Here is a 25,013-nt window from a genome sequence, read left to right on the forward strand (position 1 = left end):
AAGTAAATCAAATAAGACAATCATGGGGTCACAAATCCATTACAACAATTTGCAATAGGGAGCACTTGTACTTTGGCACTGAATGGCAGTGGCAAAGTGCCCAAAGCATCTATACTAGCAAAAACACAGGAGGCAACAGCAAAAAAAGGAAGGGAGACCCACGCCAATGGTGCCATCTAACAACGACCTATTGCAGCAGACTTTCCAACTCCCTGCTCATGAAGAAATCATTGAAAGTCGCTGAATAGGCCACAGCCTCTGCAAACCAGTATCAAACAGCACAAAGCAAGCCCTGACTGGACCCTCAAGGGAAAGGAAATGAGAAAGGCCAAGAAACACCTGGCGTAGAGGCCTTGAGGCTGACTGCAAGGAGATGGGTTACACCGGAAGTCAGATTGAAAGAAAAGCCCAGTACAAAAATGTCTGGAGAGTCCTGGTTGATGGTCTATAATGCAAGAGGGGTAGTAGGCATAGGTAAGTAAGTAAGTAGGCAGAGTAGCTGTAATCCTAGCATCAAGATGTCTCAAATACTTTGTAATAACGTTTGGCTGCTGATAATTTGTGTGAGTACAAAGTGTGGTACGGGCGAGCCTGCTAGAATGCAACGATATAGTAGCTGTCATCCATCTTGTCTAGGATGGAGATGGAAGCAAACAATAAAACTTGATCCTAATTTCCTCCACCAGTAAATAGCGAAGTCTGTTCGAATGACTGAAGTTGCAGAAAATCTTCCAGTACAAAACTGATAGAAAATTAAAGTTGATTAGCTAGAGAAGTGGGTAGATAGAGAAGTGGATGCACAAAAACAGGAAAGGTTTACTGGGAAATTCAAAACTGAAGTCTGTAATAAATGACAGGAAGCCTTTCAGGAGCAAAATCCAAACTGCCTATGATTGTCTTCAAACAAGACAGAATAGAAACACTACCAGTAATCCGCTGAGCTTTAGGATTTATTGTTACATGGTTGCTAAGCTTTTGGGCTTGAGACAGAGTCTGTTTTTGTAGTGGCTCTCTGTGAGTAGTATGCATCCTTTAGTCAAATCTCACTGAGTTTGCATTGTGGGAGAACACTGTTGGTTTGTGACAGGGCAGATGGTATGAAGACAGTGTCTCTACTTCTTTGGTGTCATTGTTGTCCAAAGTCTTCCTCTACATTTTGGTACCATGGCTGCAGGAAAACAGATTTCATTATTTCATTGTAAGTTCACTCGGACACAGGACAGGAGCTCAAGGAAGTGCTGACACCAACGGTGTGATTCACCTGCGTCCTTGTTAGTACTCAAGACTCTTCATATAATCATTCCCCCTCAAACATTCAAAACACGTTGAGGACGAAAAGAATACTTTTTACATGAAAAGCCTTGACCAGACTAGCAGCGTGCACTCACTTGGCATCTTCCCAACTTTGATCATCTTGTTCATATTCTTTCCAAGCTAATAAGTATTACAATTATCCTCTCCAGCATATAGAGGAGAAGGAGCAGGGTGATCTTATAACTTGCAGGGAGCCAGGGTTTCAAGAGACATGAAAAAATGGGTGCACCTTCCCGTGTGCAGATAATTGTAGTTTCAGTGTGACAGGATCGATGGTCTCCATATATGGAATTGTCCTGTGTACTTGGGTGATAACTTCCCATTCTTTCTCAGCGATGTGAAATTATGAGTAGATAAACAGATGAGATTATGCATTTGATATGCTGGCTGTTTTATTTCTTCCCTAATTTGCTTTTACTAACATTAGCATCTTGAGCTTGTTGCAAATGTCTGATTGCTTTTGAATGTTGTAGATTGGATGAATTCTCTGCGCTACACGTGCAGTGCTTGTTGGATTCTTGATTGGTAGAAAACATGAACAATAAAAAGGAGAGGATCCCAGGGTCGAATGCATGACATTGTTACAAGCAAATTCAGCTAGGACTAGAAGATAACACTGAGGATCAGTTTGGTCAAAGATTAAGTGTTACTGTTTAGACTATAATTTGACCATTTCGTCTAAGGATGATGGACAGTAGATAAGGCAGATTCCATTTTCAGTAATCTTGATATTTCCCACCAAAATTTGAAGTTAAATTGAGTTCCTCCATGAAGCCGATTAAGTGATGAAATATAAAGTTCGGCAAATTCTTTGGCAGGTGGTATTTTTGAGTGGCCACAACAAGTGTCATCTGGAGGTGTAATTGACAAATAGTTAAGAATACTCATCTTGTAGGATGGTGGGCAAAATCAATAAAAATTTGAGATGATTGTTGGCTTGGTACACGTATAGCTTGTACATGCCTTTCATTATGATGTGCTGACTTGGGTGCTTCATATGTTGTACATAATGTAATAACAATTTCCTATGAATGAGACTCTAATGATAGAGAACCGTTGTTCTGTTTTAGTTGATTGTTCATTATCATATATTGTTCTTAATTATGTGACTGAATGAAAGTACTTTTGAAAATGTGGGACTTTAGTGTTGTTTAGTAAAGTTATTTTGTACTTGTACTTTTATACTTGGTTGATTAACATGCCCATTGACTGCAAATGTATGAAAATATTAAAAGCATCTGACGGTAGAAAGTGCTGTTGGATGTGTCAGTACGCAGTTAATTGCAAATCCCAACTGTGTTGGGTTTGTGTTCAGTGTTCTGTATTAATGTGTGCTATTCTGATGTGCAGTGCGATATGTGCTGGTGTGAAAATGTTGCTTCCTGGCGGTATGACCTGCCTATGCTTGATTGGCCCGTTGCTACAGAATTTGGTGTAAATTTTTTTTATTTTCTCTAGGATAAAGTGGGAGAATTTGCAAAACTCTCCAAGATTGAACTTCTTGAAGCTACTGAGAAGTCCATTGGTCCTCCCGAAATGTACGCATTCCACAATGAACTGAAAAATTTCAGAAACAAAGAGAAAGACCTGGAGGTAGATGATATGCAGTAATAGTAGTAACCTCTATTTGGTCATCAGATATTGCAGTTTATTGGTCTGGATTGTGTTGGTAGTCAACAAATTCTTTGGATTGAATCTATTAACTCAAATGTTTTTCATTAAAATTTTTCTTTTATATTTTACATTTATAAAGATGTCTGATCTATTCAGATAATAATCCCTGTACAGTGATTATTTAGAGCATCTAGGAAAAACGTTTTTATATCACTAGGCAAGTGTAGCCTTACAACGGCAAAGCTTTTGTACACTAACAAATGTTGACGTTTACTATAAAGTGACATGCACACTTGGCGTGGGTGAAGTGCTGATTATGCAATCCCAAATAATGATGTTCAGATGCTTTGTATGATTTTGTTTTCTCTTGTTTATGCTTTTCAGGAGGGGTGTGGGGGAAGACCAGGCGGACTGGTACTGGCCACGATTTTGGACGCAGATGGGCTTGCCTTAGGTTCACAAGCAAAGTGCCCACTGTGTGGATGCACAGCAGCATGCTTTATGTATCTGCTCGTATCCCTGAACATGCCCGGGTTAACAACTAGGACCCCTCTTTAGAATCGGATCCTAAAAGCCTTTCTCTAAATGATTTTTTTTGTAAACATATTTTATTGATTTTCATTGCAGCAAGGATATATCCATCGACACAATATTCACACTTCCCTCTCCCCCATCAAATAAGTATCTACATGCACAGATATATGTCCACGCTACTGACAAATAATGTTCACGTCTTATGTTCCCCATGCTCAATTAGGAATCGTGGCATAGTAATTATCCACTTACTTGGAAAACAATCGACATTGGTAGCCTGTTACATCTTATTAAACAAACCCCTAAGAATCCACCCCCATCCCCCTAGCCCTCCCTCCCTCCCACCGGTGTGTTCCAATTATTTACAACAATTCAATATATAGAGCTTGTGTTGACAATCAGTCAGGATGCTTGTTTTGTAATGGGCGTTCCAACAACCCACTAGTCCCCATTGTCCTCAGTCGATAGGTTTATCAGCGTCTGGACCAGTTCTTCCCATGCCCTTGCTGTGTCTAGTGCCTTTTCATTATTCTGGCGTCTCGCATGTTGGAGACGAATGTTCCCTTCTCCACTAGCCCATTCGATCAACACAGCTCTCCACTTTTTACTGCTGGGACCTTCCTTCGCCTTCCAGCGCATCGTAATTTCCCTTTTCGCCAGTACTAGGCCCATATCTATAAACTTACTTGTCACCTTCGTCTTGGAGGTGTGAGGGAACCAGTGCAATATGCATGTAGCCATATCAAAGGTCAACTGGTGCTCCGTAAGCAAGTTTAGTAGTTCCCCCACCTCCCCCCCTATAGTTCCCTAACTTCGGGCACCCCCATAACATATGGTCTAAGTCTGCTCCTATTGTATTACACCTAGGACACATCACATCCCCGACCTTATAATATTCCATGATTTTACCCGGAGTTAAATATGTCCTATGTATTATGAAGAAATGTACTAGTTGAAAGCGTGCATTCCTGGTGCCCTTCCATGCTCTGCTTATGATGTGACCCCATGTGGCCTCTAGTATGGGCTTCCCCTTGCTCACCTCCCATTTCCGACGCAGCGTATCTAACGGGGCCAAACCCTCATTCAGCATTCGTGAGTATAGGCGTGAGTATAGGCATGTACCTGCTGCCATCACCACATACTGACATACTGACATGCTTGCGTTATTTCCGGTTCTAGCAGTCACCCCTTCCAGTGCTTTTGGATGGCTCGCACCAGGGCCGCATGGATCAGAAAGTCTCCTCTAGGGAGACCAAACCTCTCCTGCAATGTCTGATAAGATAACAGCACTCCATCTTCATACAAGTCCCCAGCATGTGGACCCCCGCTTGCTCCCACTCCCACAATGACGACCAATCTCCTCCATGGGGTAATGCTGTCAGCATCCCTAGTGGAATCTCAGGCGTGTAAGGGCGCTGCGCACCTGCTCTTCGCTGGCTCCTATTCCAACACAACCTCAGAGTCTTTTCTTCTAAAGTGATATCCCTAAGATCCAGTCTTTGCTGTATACTATGAAAGACAGGATATGTCTCGGAATTCCTCCTCCTCTCCCATGTTCCGGTCCCCTGAATTCCTTGGCCACCGCCTGTGTAAGAACCTGCAACTTCGCTGTTATATAATATAACTCCAGGTCAGGGACCGCCAAGCCACCTTCCACCTTAGGCCGCATTAATGTCTTAAGCGCCACTCTGCGCCTCCCCGATCCCCAGATAAATCCTACAATCATAGATTTCAGGTTGGCGAACACCGAGCACGGCACCCATATAGGTAGCATCCTAAAAAAGTACAGCAGTCTAGATAGTGCCACCATCTTCAGTAAAGCTATCCTGCCCATCACCGAGAGCGGAAGGGTACTCCAAAAGGCCATGTTCCCCTTAAGGGCGCGTACGCATCTCCCTATATTCCCTTCTAAAAGGTCACTAGTTCCATGATAAATATTTACTCCGAGGTATGCCAAGCAAGAAGGTTCCCACCTCACAGTCAGCAACATCCTAGGTACTACCCTCCCCGGTTGTACTGGGAACAAGCAAGTTTCCTTCCAATTGACCTTTAGACCCGAGATCGTTCCAAAATCCGACAACAATCGCACTGCCCCTGCTAATGCGCCATCTGTATCTGCCAAAAATAACAGCAAATCATCCGCATATAGCGATATGTATTGCTGTTCTCCCCTAAAAGTCAAGCCCTTATACCACCGTCCCAGCCGAGCTCGCGCTGCCGACGGCTCTATTGCTAGAGCAAATAGCAAAGGGGACAGTGGGTAACCCTGTCGTGTCCCACAGGCCACTACGGGGAGAAATCATCTGCCCCACTTTAACTCTTGCCACCGCTGAAGTATACAGCACCGTCGTCCACCTCACAAACTCCTCGCCCAATCCAAAGTGCCCCATCGTTTTGTACAAATATGGCCATTCGAGGCTATCAAAGGCCTTTTCTATATCTACAGATAAGATAGCGGCCCCAGGCAAGTCTATACCTGCTTCGCCTAGGATCCTCACCAACCTCCGCACATTGGTGGCAGTATTCCTAGTAGGGATAAATCCCGCCTGATCTTTATGTACCAAGGCAGTCATATGCTGTAGCAAGCGCGACGCCAATATCCGACTAAGTATCTTATAGTCAGTAGTAAGCATTGACAATGGGCGATACGCTGCTGTATCTGCACTATCACGTCCCGGTTTTAGTAGTGGGACAATGAGGGCCTCACGCATCGACTTCGGCAGCTGCCCCAATTCCCGTGCTTCGCCATAGACCTCCAGTAACCGTGGTGCTAATATGTCTATATATTGCATATAAAATTCCACCGGTAATCCGTCCACTCCCGGAGTCTTATTCCTTGCCATCTGCTTAATGACGCTCCTAATTTCTTCCAGGGAAATGGGACGACCAAGTTGTCGCGCCTGCTCTTCCTCTAACTAGGCTTTCTCTAAATGATATATTCACTTACCACATGTTAATAGTGAGAGCAGCAGAGCACCTCAACGTACCCATTTACGAGGAGGAGGATTTTAAAATTGAAACACTATACAAGAAAGAACATACTACTCCATTTCTGCCAATGTTAAAGACAATGTTAGATTGTACCACATAAAATCCAGACTTTAAATTCCAGTGGTTAAAAGATATTAAGTCATAAATTGGGAAAGAGTAACCATTCAAACAGCCGAAGACCTTTAGGCCTTCACCACACGACTGATTATCTTTATGAGGTCATTTCCCATCTGACTTGTGCATAGTATATACAGATTGGAAGAGATACTTAGTGCAGCAAACAGGTGACCACCGCCTCCACAAGATATGCAACGAAAACACATTGATTCAACTGGCAAACATGTGGTGTTAGGCGCATCAACTTACTGACATAGTGCCAATAGCATTGCTCTCCTGTTTAGATACAACAGAGATCACTGGGAAATGATAGAGGAACTTCTACCACACGTTTCTGGCACCCAAAAGAAAAGAGCTAATAGTTTTGGTATGGAAAGTTCTATCCAGTGCCCTAATTAAAAGTGCCTTAGATGCAGCTGATACAGCATCAAGGCATGTGAACACCAACAACTTAATGTGGTGTCATGCATGGCTTAGAGTCTGTGTTTAGGCCAGAATTCCAGCAACCTTTCATAAGTCTACCTTTTGACTGGCAGCACCTCTTGGTCCTCGGGTAGGTGAAATACTAGAGATAATCAACATTGAAACAAGACACTTATCAATATAAAGCCAAGGGCATTTTACCCAGTCTCCAACAAAAGCAGGGATTTTGCCAGTCACAAATGTGTGTAGTACTCAAAACGTTTATGAATGGTTAAAAGGGCTAAGCCCCCTCTAATATCACCAATCTCTTAATGTGGCCTAAATGTTCTACTCGACTTATTGAACCTCTTTTTGATCCAAAGCATTTCTGTATCCTTCGATTCTTTAAATTAAGGTGGTTATCGTGGTACCAGTCCCATCTTTACACAGATTTAGGAGCTACAGGCTTTGTCACTTGAAGTATTTTTTCAGCTTCACCAGGATAGAGTTGTTCTTAAATGTCACCTTGTTGTTTTGCCAAAAGTAGTGTCACCCTTTCTAGTTAATCAAACTATTCAGCTGCCTTTTTTCCTTCCTTCATTCAACTACACTTGCAGAGAGAGCTGTACTTGTTTCAGATTTTGGAAGAACCATTATATACCGTATTGAGCGTGCGAAGTCCATTAAAAAAACAAAGCAACTGTTGGTTGCCTATGTTCAAACACACCTTGATAAACTAATTTTTAAGACGGATTGTAATATGTATTTAATTGTATTGCACCAGAGCTAAACGTACATTAGTCACTGCACCTATAGCACATTTTACTTGTAGGAAAGGTACTACAATTCCCTTTTTTGGTAATATTCCTTTAGCACCAATCGTAAAGCAGCTACTTTGTCATCTATCGACACATTCAGTGAACACTACTATGTGGACATTCATGCTTTACTAGAAGCACAAGTCAGACACCTTACTTAAACATTCTTCCAGACTCCTCATGTGATCACTCCCAAGCCACTGCATGAAGGGATGGGCTCCTGCTTTTCAGTCTGCACTGTATGTGATCTACAGCATTACATGTTGCAAACGGAAAATGTTACTTATCTTTAACAATCTGATTTGCAGCTTGTAGTGCTGTAGCCACAAACGTCAAGCTCACCTTTCTGGACTGAGCACACAGATGCCTGGCATTTTAAATGGTTTGTCACTGTACCATCCTATGCTCTTCCACCAGTTTGCAGGAACTATTCTGCCTCACATTTGCACAGTGGCACTCAGCTAACTGGGAAAGATTAAATCTATAGTTGAGGCTTGTGTCCTGCTGCATTGTGGGCTTCAGGGAAGTATTAAAAGTCCTCTTTAAATCTAAACTACTACGACAAAGAAACACTTGCAACGACTGAGCCAAACACTAGATGGCTGGGGTGTGCTCAGAATGTTAATCTGCTGCACTACAAGTTGAAAACCAGTACACATAGCATTTTCCTTTTTGTTTTTTTTTTAGCGCAGCTTTACACATTTAGTGTGAGAGGTGCTTAGTGGAACAGCATACCTTTACAAATTGTTGGGATCAACACATTCGATTCTGTCCTTTTGATGCCTAAGCACCACTTGTCACAATACCTTAAACTTTGAGGCAGCTTTCCTCTAATGTGCTGAGAGGATTCAGCCAGATAAACATTTTTGCTGCCAAATATTCTATATAAAATAATTTGTAGACTCATTCAGTGAATGTGTAAAGAGCACCATGTATATTTGGGAAAAGCATCAACACTAATAAACTTCGTTTTTGATTTCTATTTGTATATTGCTTGCCTATATTTTCAGCCATGATCTCGGGGAAAATGTATTAATTCTAAACTGAAACTAAGAAGACCAAATCCACCTTCTGCAACACACCTCTTTAATCTAACCTACCCTGTGTTTATAAACTGTTTTGATTGAGAGATAGGGGAAGTAGATAAATAAGTACCTACATCAAGGAGCACATATTCAAATATTTGTTGACTACAATTTTGTGCATATAACACTAGCTTGTACCTGTATTCTTGAGATGTTGCGGCACTTCTTGCAAGACAACCTTTTCATTTTGTTAAGCTTCTTGTGATATAAACCCACTATCTATCTGAGGATAAGCAGACATTTTACCCATACTGGAACACTTTTAGAGGAGTCCCATTCCCTTATTTCAGATTGTTTGGCATACAATTACATACTACTGACTTCACTAGAAAACATTCATCCATGAGCCATGTTGTCCCACAGCCAGATCAAGTCTTCAATTCATACAGAATTACTGTACACATTATGTTAACAAGGTTGATTGATGCCTTTGTGACAGAGCAGATAATGTACTGTTTTGTTCCAATTCTATTCCTCTGAGCTTCAATTTCCTCTGGTATTAGTGTGCAAGAGTGAACTATTTCTCTGCTCTTCGGAAATAAGAGGAAAGCTTTGACACATTCTTCAAAGTAACATCTTGAAACACTTAATCGTTTTGGATACGACCATCTTCACCTGCCCCTTAAGTTTTGTGATGCTCTATGGTGACTGGGTATAATCTATTCCTACTGGACAGCCATGACTTTGCATTCATAATGTGCACCTGTTGCTATAGTTTGGGGAGTCTGCAACATCTTACCAAAACTGAATGTCGTGGTGCTATGATTAAAAATAATATCAAAATGAAATGTTTTATGTGAGTGATGTTTTTAGTTTTTGAATCTGCGTATTACTCACTTATTTTTCAGAATTCTTGTAAAGAAAAAAATGACTTTTTGGAGAAAATGAAGCAGAGGAATGAACGGCACAAGCAGGATGTGGAAAGATACTATGAACGCAAGCGACATTTGGACCTCATTGAAATGCTGGAAAGGAAGAGACCTTGGGTGGTAGGTTTTTGACTTTGGTAGTCTTAATTTGGATTTCAAGTCACTCCTGCAGATCAACTAATGGCCACATCAAATTGACAGCAATTTGTTTTATGTTGATTTCAGTGACTGTCACAATAACTTTAGTTTCAGTTTACTTTAGCTCATTTTGTAGAGCTTCCTATCTGGTCTGGTAAATCAACATATCTATTTAAAAGTATGGTCATGCTAGTTCCATCTCATTATACTAAGGTAATACCATTCATACCTTTGCTCAACTCTGCTATGCTGATCTGGATTAATGTTGTAGCCATTTCATTCTCGTTTATCACAGTTATTAAGAGGATGGGTCAGAGTTCCTACTTATTACATGGATTAGATTCTGATTGCTGTAAAAGTTTTTGAATGTTTGGCGTTTTTAATTGAAATGATTTGTTCCTTTGTGTCTAAAATGAAAGACCAGTTGTGAGATCAATTAATGCTGGAAACACCAGGGTTTGGACTTCATTGTACCACATCTTCATCCCAAAGCAGATCTGTGAAATCTTTAGATTCACTGCGTTCTCAAAATAACTGCTACCCCTACTGGACGTTATGGCCATACTCCATTGATTGTACACATAATAGACTTTTCCAGGCCAGATCTTTTATACAGACACTCACATTGACGCTCATACTCTCTCTTTTTTCCCTGCTGGAAAGGAAAATACTTACTCTGTGGTTAGACATCTTTAAAACAGTCTGCTTGTTGAGTGCCAGCAGGCCTCGTCCAAAACTCCACTTGTGCAGTTAGATTAGTTTAGATTCTTGGCTCTGCTATTTTTGGAATCATACAATAGTTTTAAGAGAAACAATCCTTGTGGATATGATTGCTGTGTGTTTAATAAAAATCTCCAAATGGAAACGTATGTTTATTTGGGTAGTGCACTCTGAGTGCTGGTTATTCACACGCAATATTTTTTTACTTAATTGGATTTTGATCATTTGTGCCAGAAAAGTTACATGTGGAATACAATACTACATAGAAAGCAATAACCTCTATGAATGATTGAAACCTAAGCAATAGTTGCATTCATGGCAACGCAAAAGAAACAGAACAAAACATCAACGGACAATAGCCCATCATAGTCTACCTGTAATAGATTCCTGTTCACTGTGCTACTGGTGCAGAGGAGCCTGCTTAATTGATCTTCATGTAAGAGGCAAGTGTTTTTGAGAGCTGCTTTGAAGAAGGATAGGATGATAAATGTCCTCACGTCATGTCATCTGTACCAGTGGAAGTGGCCCAAGTTAAAAAGGGCAAGGAGGAAGAGTGCGGTGGGGAGTGCAGATTTTATGGTTTGATCTATCTGTTGTGTATTACCCTAAACCATGAAGTGATTTGAAAACAATTATTAATAATTTGAAGATGTTGCTGTTGTATACTGAGCCAGACATTTGGGTGTCTAATAGCAGGGTGTGGATGGTTGTGGTTTTGATTGGAGGTTGGACGTTCAAAGTGAGGTGATGCACAGGGAGGTTGAACATGGTCTTGGCTATGAAGTTAGAGGTTTTCAAGTGAGGCAGTATCATAGGCCAGTAAAAAGGCTGTGGCACTATCCCAGACTGGTAATGTCTACTGTTTCTTGAATAGTTGGATTTAATCGGTTATTATATTACTGCTGAAGGTAATAACAATATACAACCAAATATGACAAAGTAGATCCTTAGGTTTTCTGTCAAAGGTAGGAGGGGGTGGTGCATTGGAGGGAAATGAAAGAGAAAATGTTATCCAGCTCTGCGGATGAAAGGAAATTACTCGGATTTTGCAGAGTTGAGCTAATAGCAATGCAGTGTCACCTAATATTTTAATACCTTTGATGTTATTGGAACTTTGCTACTTTGGATGTGTTTTAATGGAGGAAAAGGAGACTGGTCTCATGGCAAAAAGAAATTGGAAAAACAAAGGTATAGAAAGAAAGCAAACATAATAGAACACAGTGGGCACTCAAAAGTAGAGGGGTGAATGGGGGACATAGAGAAGCTTGTGGACACTGTGTATAAATGGCATGCATAAACCAGGAATATGACTTGCAACTTGTATATGATACAGAGCATAGGCGTGGTTATTAGTAGAGTATTATGGTTAACTTTATCAAAGTCTGTAGATAGTTCCTGAATGTTCTACATGGAGGAGCTCTGGTTTCATTGTGAGTAAGTGTTCTATATGGGAAAGGGACATCTCTGTGGAGTACTAACAATTGTGATTTGGTCAGAAGGAGTTGCGGAGATTGTGAACAAATAGTTGATAAGCTGTCAAAGGCAAGTGTGGTTGGTAACTTCTACAATGAGGCAGAGGAACAAAAACATGAAGTACATGTTCCCTATCGAGTTGCCCAAGCACATATTTAACATTTTTGTTCTCTCTTGTGTTCTGTCCCTGATGTAAGCTTCATTATAAGTATCTGCTTTTAGGCAAGCCATTGCCATTTAAACCTTGTACAAGGTGTCTTGAATTTCCTAACAAAGAATAGAATTCTAACAATATTTTGCCATGGTTATTGTATATGCTGGCGGACCTTTAGCTTTTCAAATGTTAAGCTTTGCAAATGTTAAGTGAATGTCGAAGCAGCCTATTGTCACTCAGTCAAAGATATGGGAGTCACCTCACCTCATGAGCCCATCCTGTTGTGTGGGCTCTAAAGCATTTTTCATTAACTGGTTCTCATACCTGGATGAAAAGAGCCTGTCTTAAATTGAAGAACGTAGTGAAAAGAAGGACATCTGAATGTTTGTACTCAGTCTGAAATATGCACAATTGTGAGATCGGTGACTAAAGCATCTGCTTTGTGGTGTTTATTTAGAGAAATGATCTGTAGTTGATATTTTTCAAAAGGAATATGAAAATGTTCGACAACAGTATGAAGAGATGAAGCAAGGACGTGACCATCTCAAGGACGAACTGAAGAGGCTTAAAGAGACGCAAGCTCCAATGGCACACAGAATACAAGAGATTGAAAAGCAAGTCAAGAACTTTGATACAAAAATCAGAGATAAGGTAATAATTCTTCGGATTTAATATTATATTTAACAGGTCCACATAAATAAAGTTTTAGATTTTTGAAACTTTGACAGTAGGGCATAAATGTGCCCTGGAAAACTTAATATATGTACGTTTGTTTGTCAGTTAATTTCGTTTATTAGGCTTTTGTGACTTGAACATCCAGTCTGGCTTGTGACATTGACCAAAGACTAGACTTATTTGCGTGTGCAATTTATAAAGTAAGAACGGCACTTTGGTCTCTGAGTCAATACAAATACCTGCAGAACTGTACTATGCTATCAATAATAAATCATATGAATTATATGTATTCTACACTCACTGTAGACCCACCAACAGTCTGGTCTCAGTCATGACTGAATTGTGGGTTGGAGTTCACCCTTTGCCGGGAGCATCTGAGTTGGGACCTTACAGAGTTTGCAGTATCACTATTTTTCATCTGCAAATTTGTCTGAGCATGTCCAAAGTAATGTATGGTGTAAGTAAGTAATCTTCGTTTGCATCAGTTAGTTAAAACCCTTACACAAAAGATCAAAACTTTAAAAACTGCAAATTATCTCATTTCCATATATAGTTACAAATGAAAATTAATTTTAGCACCAAATAACTTAACAGTAGCATGGTTTTATTAATTGTTTAAGACACGTGACTCTAAAGTGACTGAGTGCATGAGCATGGCGCTCAGTTCCATCAGTTCTGTAGGTTGGATAGGGTTCATTCATGCTCACCTCTATGATAGATTACTATCCCTCATTTCAAAACTTCAGTCGGAGCTCAAGAAAATCCAATAAAATACATTTGTTTTGATCCTAAATGACCAATACTTGTACCTAAAACTCTGTACAAAATTCTGAAAATAGATGTCATTCTAATACGAAGTGTAGAATTAATAGCTGAATAGTGATCTCTTCATTAATTATTAAATATATTAATACTATCAATATCCAGTAGTGGCCTGAGCCTTGATAGTCGCTGTCCCCTTTTTTGCTTACATGGATTTATCATTCACTTGCTTAACTGTCTGTCGCAAAAATTACAAATAGCAGGTTGACAATTGCAAAAACTTCCCAGCATGGCAGGCAGCAACTGCATCTTTACAAGTTCTAAAATTTAACAGCAGGAAAACTGGTCACAGCCATACCTGCTAAGAGCCATTAGGGGGTAGCAAATACAGATTATATGCAATAAAGACTCAGACTATGTTCCACAGAGTTGATAAGTGCATTTCATTGTGCCTTAATACGCCTAAACCGATATTCTTTTAGTGGAATCACGCCATACCTAGGGCGTGTAGCAAACTTTGCTCCATTGGCATTTTCCTTGACAGATCCAAAAACCCTGAAACTCCAGTTTTGTTACACTGAGGAAGGAAAATCCCTGATCGTACCATAGCAGAGATGGCTTCAGTATCCATTCGTCTAGAAACTGGTCTAGCTGATTTTGACAATACTCTATGCATACATTTTGGTGGAATATTACTGTCCCAGATTTCTTCTGCTGCTAAAGTGTTTACCACAGATGTAAAATATTGATGCTACTTTTGACTACCAAATCAGGTATTTCAATGAACTGATTTCAGCGCTCCTTGCATTTACACATTAACCTATAAAGTGAGATTTTAGTATTAAAATTTTGTCTCGGTAGATTGAATGCAAGGTGCAGACATGCTAAAGATGCACAGTTGGAAAGCGAGAAGACTAAGTGATAGCACCGGTTCGGGGCACAATATAGCCGAACCTCTGTAGGTGATCTTTAACGGTAAACTTCCCATACATTAAAGTTTCAATTGATTTGGAGTTTATCACTTGGCACAGGTCTGATACTTATGGCCATTTATTCTGTGTATCAATTTTAAAAATGTGACTGTTTAAGCTAGACCAGCTTGCTTCTGGGAGCCCAGATGTTTTTATGGAGGCCACGACTATTAAAATGTACACCCAGGTAATTGATGGTTGATGTTATCAGTTTTTTGCTTCCAAAATACCATGACCATTTTATGGTGTTTTTCCTACAAATTAGTAAGATTTAAGTTATTCAGCTGTTAATTTCAATATTATTCATTTGACAGTCTTCATGGCCATTTCCATCCCGCTTCCACTGCGGAAGCTCAGCTGGGTCAGAGGTATTAGCCTTTTTCCGAAGCCCATTGTTCCAGCTCTTGAAGTAGGATCTTGGTGTATGCCTTCAGTCTACATACAGCAACGAAATTAATCTATAGTTTGTGGGGTTGTCACTCGATCCCTCTTTATGTATAGGAACCAGGATCAAACCCAGCCACCTCTCTAGATTAGTATTGTGCATCCTGCATTGAGTGAATAACAAGTGCATCATCCATGCCCATTCATTACTTGCTACTTTAAAGACACTGGCTGGAAGAAAATTTGGTCCTGGTGCACCTGCCAACTGTATGGACCTGATTCTCTTGTGTACTTTTCATGAGTTACCCATTGGAAATCCGGAGCCAAGGCCCTTGAGTGCTCAACTTGATGGAAAAAACTTAATGGTTCCATTTATTGATTAGCCTCATACAATTTTGCAACATATGTCGACCAAGATGCTGCCGTAATATTACCAAACGTTTGTTGGTTCTTAGGGTTCATTATCCCATGTGCCAGTAATCGAGAAAGTGCATGTATTAGTGCAGTGGTTCCCAAACTTTTGACTCCTGAGGACCCCCACTGAATCACTACTGGAAGCCGGGGACTCCCAAGCAATTTGTACAATTTAAATTTCTTTTTAAAAATGCCTTTTGAAGCAGAGGCAATTTCAAGAGGGAGACAGTCTGAATTGGGTCTATTGGCATGGACATGTATACATACAGCAGTGTATTATTTAGTGGTACAAGTCTCCTGCCCTCAGCCATAGCAGCACCTCTACATTCTCATTACAGAGCCTTGGAGTGGTGACCCTTCCTTACAGCAACAGGTTGAATGATTGTGAATTATTAGCATTTTTACCTATTCACAGTTTAAGAAGGTCTAAAATACTATACAATTATGAAGCATTTTATAATAAAGACATGCCCCAAGAAGCAACGAAAATTGCGAAAATTCTAACAAGATAGTGCACAAAGCGATGAGTCCAGTGTACAGAGCAAATTCAAGGTCTATATTAGGAGTTCATCATGGAAGTGCAAGAGATGGCAGGAAGGTATCTGCACAGGAGGCATATTGTTTCAGCGAGATCATGGAATAATGCTATGCCAATTATCATAAACCCCTGTTAGACATAATCTTTAGTCACAGACAGCAGAACAACATTTTACCACCAAGGGATGAATAGTGCAGTTAAGGCATATTTCAGAGAGGCCTCGCGTGGCACCTGACATGACCCTCTCCTGTTAGATGCCCACTGCCCAACCCCTGGCCAACAACAAACTGCAAAGGCTACACAGAATAAGATCTTGATGTGTCTGAATATGAAAGCTTGACAGTACACATAATTCACCCAAGGGCTTGTGGAAAGTGAGCAATCAGACAGTAGCACGAAAATCCTACTGCTGATCCTGGCTGCATCTATTTTTACCTGCCTGCCAAGTAACGGTGACCTATACACATGTGTCTTTCAACGCTTTATTGCTTTTATTGTATTGCCTGTACTTTCATTGTTGTGTCTGTGACTGCTGTTGTCTGTCTTCCCCCGCTGCCTGTAGGTGGTCCGTGCTTGTTTTTCTTCCCTCTGTTCCCCTCGCTGTCCCCGTGCTCTCTCTGCCCTGTCTTTCCTTCTGTACCCCTCGCTGCCCTGTGTCTCTGCCCGGTTTTCCCTTCTGTTCCCCTCACTGCCCCGTGCCTCTCTGCCCGTTCTGCCTTCTGTTCTTAGTGACGTATTTCAAAATGAATCAATGGAGCTATACCTACCAAAAGCCCCTACGAATCGTCTTACCAAATAATCAATCAGTTGGCAGTGAAGAAAAGTAAATTGTTTATTAGACAACCAATAGAGGAGCCCCTCCGTCGTCACCCAGCCAGTACGTGGAGAAGACTGCTGATTCACACTCAGTACATGGCATATATACTTTCATTGCGTTACATGAGATCACCGTACATGGAAAATTACTGGTAGGCACAGTAGTTTAAAGGAAAGACCATATATGGCACACAAAGCTCATTTAGAAGTCTGCTTCTGCTATTATTGAGGAGGGTCAGGAGGGGTGACTCCCTTCCGTCTCGGTGCATGGGAGCACAAATACGGTGCCTCCAGGAATGCGCTTATCACCTCTGAAACCAGATGCGACCTTGGGTCTCAGAACAAGAAAGAATAGTATGAATTCAGCTGTCGGTGTAACTCAACCAACAGGGCCTACTTGGCTGCTGGGGGGTGACACGTGACCACTGTTCGAGTCTAATACATGTACAGACAAAATGGAGTCTGTTTGGTTCCCAGTTTGCATATGAAAGAAATATAATGCAAGAGACGAAAGGAAGTTCCTGCATTGACATAACTAATTGACGTGTTTTATAATATGGATGTAAATATAGATACATTGTGCTAACACAAAAGACTAATATGAATGTAGAAGATCGATTTTATCCCTCAGAACCACCATTTTAGCATGATGTAGCTAATCAAGAGAATTAGTCCTCAAAAATACCCTCTTCAATCTGCATTATCTCTTGTATTTCTTGTTGGACCATTTGGGCTTTTACTTTGGTCGGAGATGGCTCTGCCTCAAAGGAAGTGAATTTGGATGCACAGTAAGAATAACAGGCCGGTCCACAGTGTACGCATAGACAACAGGTAAAGATAACACCTGCTATACCAGCTAACACCATCAGGATTTTCCAACCGCAGGTAGACAATAAACCCCCAAACCATCCAGAAAGGGACCAGGTACCTGTGTCGGCATGAATTTCAGAAGCTAAACTAAGCAATTTTTGAATAGCCAATTGGACAGAGGGTGCGGAGTCAGGGATATACACACAATAGGAGCTGCCAATCACACGGCAAGCTCCTCCTCGATCTGCTAAGATAACGTCTAGCACCATACGGTTTTGAAGAGAAACAAGTCTCGTAGCTTGAAGCTCAACCGTCAGATTAGTTAATATACCAGCTGTGGTATTTATAACTCTCTCAACCACCCTGGATAGGCGCCTTACTTCTTTACTAGTGATGATGGGCCCCCAAATAGGAAATACTCCCTTGACAATGTCAAAGTGCTGTTCAGGAGTATCAGTCTGATCTATCTCAGATGTATCCAATTCCCGTTTATCTCGTATTACAGGCAAACTTTGTCCGTCTAACCTATGATCTTTATGATAATTGGAAGGTGCTATATAGACGGGTGGATACAGAAAGGACAAATAACGACCCGCCATCCCCGCGGTAGCCATGTGTAGGCATTCTCGCCACACACAAAATAAACATTTGGAGGTGTTAACAGAGGAGGGCTACTAAAGATGTGTAGTCGATATGTATAATTACAAGGATTCTCTCCTACTGAAATATGTCCGGCTCCCTGTACACAAAAGGCGCAGGTGCTATTCAATATAGGCACCGGGATAGCTTTGTCATCAGTAACATTCCGATCCTGAAATTGCTGAATTGGTGTACCTCTATATAAGCCAGGATCATTTCATAATCACGCTCAGAGTATCGAGAAGAATCTACCGTGTAATGGAGGCACATCATTGACAGCAATTTAAACCAAGCCTCACAACTTCCCAAATAAGATAAAGGCAGTGAAATTAAAAGATCATGTCTATGCATCACTGAGGGAAGCAGACCACAAACCCAACAATTTGTTATATTAGTAGCACTATGCGTTTGATGCAACATCTCAACGAATACATTTTTAACAAGTCTGACGATGGCTTTCCTTATGAGGGGCTAACGTAAGAAAATAATGCTCAGTCGGTGGAGTAGAAGCCCCCAACACAATATGCATGGGATGGGGAAATTCTAAATTTAAAAACACACTCTACTATAATAAAAAATGCTGCAATGGTGATTACAAAAGCAACTTTTACACGTGTTGGCCAAGAAGAAAACATAGGTATATAAGTAGGCATATATCGAGGAGCGAGGGGGCGTTCCTCTTCAGGAATAAAACGACCAAAGGGAAACATTTTTAACTAAAAAAGTCCAAACCTCACTAAGGGACGCAGTCCAACCTGCCAGAGGGTGCTTCTTTCCTGTGTCCGTTTAGAGCCTCACAGGCAGGCTCCTATCGTTCATCAAAGAGAAAACAGATTTGTGCAATAACGTTGTATATACAATTGCAACCTGGGCCCTTTCTTCGGCTTCTTAGTCTTTCTTTCTGAACAGACCAATACAGTGTTCCAGCTCTCAACGTGTTCAGTCCAGTGTCTCGCTCAGTACCCCCGAACTAATCTAGCAATGCCCTAGTACTCAAGTCTCTCCCTATCTCCTGCCGTGTTTATCGGGGGGTACCCCATTGTTTTCTGGGCCGCAGATTGTAGCGAACATGCTCAGGTAACTCCTGGTCAACAAACAAAGCAGATGAAGTGTCATCCGTGACACCTGATTTATCCTGAACTCCTTGTGAAACAACAGGGGCAACCGATTCAGGGGCCAATTTCACTGTCGACGATGAGACCCCTTTCGTGCCTGATGCTCCTTCCTCTTGCCTTATCTCAATTTCTTGGGCATCAGAGAAAGGAACAACACAAGGAGCCCTCTGACTCTCCTGGGTCAAAATTCCTTCCGGATTTGGTTGATCAAAAGGAAGCGGGAAAGGTACTTTCTTCAATGGGAAACATGGACCATTCACCTGTCCGAGTAGCCAGGAGAATTTGAACTGGTTCGGTCCACCTGGGTTCCAGACTAGATTTCCGCTGATAATTTCTCACCATTACCCATTGGCCAGGCTCCAAGCGATGTCCAGGACCCTCCGGCAGGGGCTGCAGCGTGTCTGACACCTGTTGATGGATAGAACGAAGATCTTTAGTAAAGCGTACAAATAATCTGTCATCATTGGGTAGTCAATTTCTCGAAAGTTCCTTGGTCGTGGAACACCCCAAACATTAGCTGGCTGCCCAAAAATGACCTCATAGGGTGACAATCCTGACCGGGAATGGGGGGTGACCCGCAAAGACATTAAAGCTAAAGGCAAAGCGTCAGGCCACTTCAACCCGGTGCTTTCCTGAATTTTTGCCATTTTCAGTTTCAAACTTCCATTGTATTTCTCAACCAACCCTGCAGACTGGGGATGCAGAGTAACATGACATTTCTGCTTGATGTGTAATCCATTGTAGATATGTTTGATAAGATCTGCATTAAAGTGTTTCCCGTTATCTGACCAGATCACTCTAGGTAATCCTTATCTTGGGAAATACTCCTTAATCAAGGCTTGAGCTGTTGCCGGGGCAGTGTTTTCCTTAGTGGGGTAGGCTTCCACCCATTTTTTTTTGTAAAACATATTTTTATTGTTTTTATTCAAAGGAAAGAGGGAAGGGAAGAAAGGGGGAAAAGAAAAAGGACAGGCGACAACCCCGCCACAAATCCCACACAGGGGAGTGCAATATGCTATGAAATGAAATGCAGAGAGCAACCCATATCAGTACAAGCTTCCTCAGATAAAGGTCAATCACGTCTCTCGTGCCTCCTCAAAGGTCCGCAAGAAACTGTCCTGGAGCAGTAAAAAAAAAGGTGCCTGAAGTCATAGAAATCCTGGGTGCACAAGCTAAGCAGAGTCGCAACTATGGACAGAAACAAAACCCCAACTGGTACTCACCCCACCCCCCACCCTTCCCCGGTGGTGACAACACAGCTCCTTCCCCACCACGTCCCGGTGGGAGGACATACAATCCATTCAAACTTGAAACAAGTGCAGGGCCCGTAGAGTGGGCGGGCAAACCGCAGACGGTAAGCCTGATGACAAAAAGCGGACTAATGGGCCCCATCTAAATAGGAAATTCTTAAAGTCTCCCAGGAAGATGTCCGACATTCTCTCCATGCTCAGAAGACCCCATAACCTCGAGTGCCACAGTGATACAGCAGGTGCAGGTGGTTTTTTCCACGCCGAAGCCAGCGTGAGCTTAGCCGCCCCTAGGCAGAGCCATTGAATGCGCTTGTCTGCCTTAGTCTGGTGTTCCAGCAGTGGATCTCGGAGACCCAGTAAGACATGAGCCATCGAGTCCGAGATCGGGTACCCCAATATCTCCTTGATGTGGGAGAGTATCTCCGACCAGAAAGGGCGGATGATTGGGCAATCCCACCAAATATGGCGAAAGTCGCCCAAGAAGCCACACCCCCTCCAGCAACGATCCGAAGACGTAGAAAAAATGCGATGGAGTCTGGAGGGATACAGATACCAATCATACATGGTTTTCAGATGAGCTCCCTAAGGCTCACAGAATGGTTGTGCGCTGCTACATCCCTCCAAAGATGTTTCCATTCCGTATCAGAAATGTCCCGTTCCAAAAGACCTTCCCACCGCTCCATATATCGAGGTCGCGGGGCGACCGCGGTGCGCAGAAGCAGGCTATATATGAACGAGATCGCCCCCCGCTCGCAGAGGTGCGAAGCAGGAAGGATTCGAAGAGAGAAAGCGGACGAGTAGCAGCCTCTCGAACCCCCTCCGAGGTCGCCCAGTGAAGGAGCTGGGCATGGCGATAGCGTTCTGTGATCGGCAGGTCATAATCGCGCATACAATTGTGGAAGGTGAGGGGAACATCCCCATGGAACAAGTGCGTAAGTGCCCGACATCCGCCCTCACGCCACTGGCGATAGGGGCCCTCCTGAGCAGCCGGTGGAAAGGCCGGATTAAAGTGGATGGGGGTGAAGGGAGACGGAAAGGTGGTCCAACGATCGTCACCAGTGACCGTATCCCACACCTTTAGAACCGGGCTAGTGGGAGTGCTGATGTAAGCATTCTTTGGTCGATCCATTTTGGGCTTCCAAGCTAAATCCCAAATCGATCTACCCGCCACTGCCCGGTCCATATGTAGCCAGTGCTTCTCCGAGAGTTGTTGGGACCATTCCACTATCACCCGCAACTGTGCAGCCTTGTAATACAGAAGCATGTCCGGGAGTCCAACCCCCCCCCCCCCCCCTCGGTCGACGGAGCGTCGTAAAAGGAATCCGAGCCCGGCCCCCTTGCCAAACAAACTTCAGCATCATCGTCTTCAGGCGGCGGAAGAAATCCACGTCTAATGGAATAGGGAGGGCCTGGAAAAGATAAAGGAATCTAGGAAGGAGGACCATTTTAAGAGCATGTATTCGGCCGAGCCACGAGAGGAATTTGGGCTTCCACCGATCGCAGCGCACCGACGCCAGCAAGGGGGGAAAGTTAGCTGTAAAGAGGGAGCCCACAGTGGGCGTGAGGCGGACCTCCAAGTACATCAAAGAGGTGTGCGTCCACGACAGATTTGTCAATAATCGCAGCCGGTCCACCTCTGTAGGAGGTAAGGTCAAATTCAAGACATGGGATTTGTCAAGGTTGACCCGGAAGCCCGACACTGCCTCAAACCGGGAGAGCTCCTCGTGGACAGGCGGTAGGGATTGAGCAGGATCAACTGAAGATAACAGGACGTCATCTGCAAAGAGAGATATCTTGTGCTGTTCCCCTGTGAAGGGAATGCCCTTGATGCGTTTATTCTCCCGGATCGCCAGCGCCAGGGGTTCGATACTCAGGGCGAAGAGGAGAGGGGAGAGAGGACACCCCTGCCTCGTACCTCTAGAGTGGGGAAACGCAGCCGACCGATGACCGTTAACCCACACCCTCGAGGTTGGTTGATGAAAATTCGCTTGGATCATCGTGAGGAATTGGCGTGAAAAACCAAAGGCAGACAGGGTGCGAAACAAAAAACCCCAGTCGACTCGATCAAAGGCCTTTTCCGCATCCAAACCCACCAGTACAGCAGGGATGTGGAATCTAGAGGCCTTCTCTATCAGGTGTATCACCCTTCGCAAGTTATCATGGGTCTGGCGTCCCTTAATGAAACCGGACTGGTCCGGATGTATAATGGCCGGCATCAAATCCTGCAACCGGCGGGCAATGAGAGAGGAGTACAGCTTGGCATCTACATTCAACAAGGCTATAGGGCGGTATGAGGCGCAGCTGGAGGGATCTTTCCCCAGTTTGGGGATCACAGAGATCAAGGCCTCAGCCATAGTACCCGAGGTCTCCCCGGCGGTCGCCATGCTATTGAAAAGTAAGACCAGGCAGTCGACAAGTTCCGAAGCAAACGACTGATAAAAATAAGCTGTATACCCATCTGGACCAGGGGCTTTATTGGGTTTCAAGGCCTTGATCGCCATAAGGACCTCTTCCCTAGTAAAGGGGGCCGCCAATTGGTCATTGCTGACGGCAGAGACCTGTGGGAGTGGGAGGCCTAACAGAAAAGCTTCTTGCGCACCCACATCGAGAGAGTCACCCTTATACAGCGTCTCATAGAATCGTCCAAAGGTATCCGCTTTGTCCCCGTCCCGATGACGGATCGTGCCTCCCGAGTCCTGGATCCCCCCTATATATTCCCTCTCCCTCTTTTCTCGAAGCTGGCGAGCCAGATGCCGGCCCACTTTGTTCCCCTGAGCATACGACCCTCGGCGCAGCCGTAGGAGGGTGAGCTCAGAACGGTTGGTGTAATGCGCCTTCAGCTTCCCCCTAACAGCCGACAGTGGACGAAGAGTCGTGCGGGAGGGGTTCAATTTGTGGGCCCGCTCAAGTGTCGCAAGTTCAGCCTCTAATGTCTCCCGCTCCACCCTACGCAAGCGGTTGAGAGCCGCATTAAGTCCTATGCAAATGCCCCTCAGAGAGGCCTTACAAGCATCCCAAGTCTTAAACACCGAGGTGTCCGAACTTGGGTTAAGCGTCAAGAATTCCCTAATGGCTATCCTCAATGCCTTACAAGAGCCCTCGTCCCGCACTAGAGCTGCTGGGAAGTACCACTTCCGGTAACCGTCCCCCCTCATCGACCACTGAAGCTGGAGCGTCATCAGGCCGTGATCCGAGACAGAGAGAGAATAAATCGTAGAGTCCCGGACATCTCCCCGTAGGGCCTGACTCACAAAAACATAGTCTATGCGGGAGTAGGTGTGATGCACATGAGAGAAAAACGTATAATCCCTGGTCTGTGTATTCACCGCCCGCCACCCATCTATGAGTCCCAGTTCTTCCATCCTATTTTTAGTCACAGCGGAGAAGACGCCAGAGCCTGACCTTTGGGCACGGGAACTATCCACGGCCTGGTCCCACACCATATTAAAGTCCCCCATAACAACTAGTTGGCCCTCCACAAAGGTTCCCACCGTATCCAACAGTCCCTGAAGAAAATTATTCTGCTGGGCATTGGGCACATACACGACCACAAACGTACACAGGCGTCCATGAAGCATTCCTTTAACCATCAGCCACCTGCCATCTTTATCACTACTCACTCCCATAGGCTGGAATTGGATGGAAGACCTAAATAAAAGGGCCACCCCTCTATGTTTTGTAGAAGCAGAAGACCTATATATGAGGGGAAACTGCTTATGCCGGAGCCGGAGCTCATCTCTACGGGCCAGGTGGTTCTCCTGAAGCCCCACCACATCCAAATGATGATCTAGCAGATATTTCCACAATTTCAGGCGTTTCTGCGGGGAGTTAAGGCCCTTCACGTTCCAAGTTCCCACGCTAATAGGCATGTAAGCAAATCCGGCCCCCGACTCTACAGTAGCCAAATCCAGCAGGCTCCCACCCCCCCAGAATACACCTCTCCAGTCCGCACTCATGCCAGGGAACCCCCCCCTCCCCTCCCAGGACCGGCACCCCCCGGACCACTCCCAGCTCTCGTTCCCAAGCCGACAACAAGCCCACAGGGCCCAGCACAGAGCGACGAGTGCCCTCCAAACCCAGTAGCAGCGGGCCAGTAGACAATCTTGCACATGCACACCCGTCCATTCGTTATCACCACCCCACCCCCCCCCCCACACACCTACCCCCATTCATCCAACAACCCCCCCTCCCTGCCCACCCGGTACCCCCCCCCCCCTCTCCCCAACTCCCCAACAACCCAAAATACAAACCAAATGAGTCCCGGAGTGAGAAAGTCTCCCAAGGGGCGTAGATGGGGACCCAAGGACGGGTCTCCTAGGGCCAAAGACCGGGGTGTCTTCTCAGAAAGTACATTCATAACCCCGTCACCTGCGAGTGCGTGCCCCTCCGGCACCAAGGCAAGCGAACTGA

General features: G+C 43.7%; 1 protein-coding gene across 1 annotated transcript in view; it reads left to right on the forward strand.

Moving 5' to 3' along the window:
* Positions 1-25,013, forward strand: part of SMC5 (structural maintenance of chromosomes 5) — a 699,122-nt gene that overhangs the window by 103,132 nt on the left and 570,977 nt on the right. Inside the window, exons 5-7 of the mRNA XM_078675750.1 lie at positions 2,773-2,907; positions 9,724-9,864; positions 12,719-12,880. Of these exons, the coding sequence (XP_078531876.1) occupies positions 2,773-2,907; positions 9,724-9,864; positions 12,719-12,880 (438 nt within the window). The remainder of the gene's footprint in view (positions 1-2,772; positions 2,908-9,723; positions 9,865-12,718; positions 12,881-25,013) is intronic.

The sequence above is a fragment of the Lissotriton helveticus genome, chromosome 2_1, assembly GCF_964261635.1.
Source record: "Lissotriton helveticus chromosome 2_1, aLisHel1.1, whole genome shotgun sequence".
NCBI lineage: Eukaryota > Metazoa > Chordata > Amphibia > Caudata > Salamandridae > Lissotriton > Lissotriton helveticus.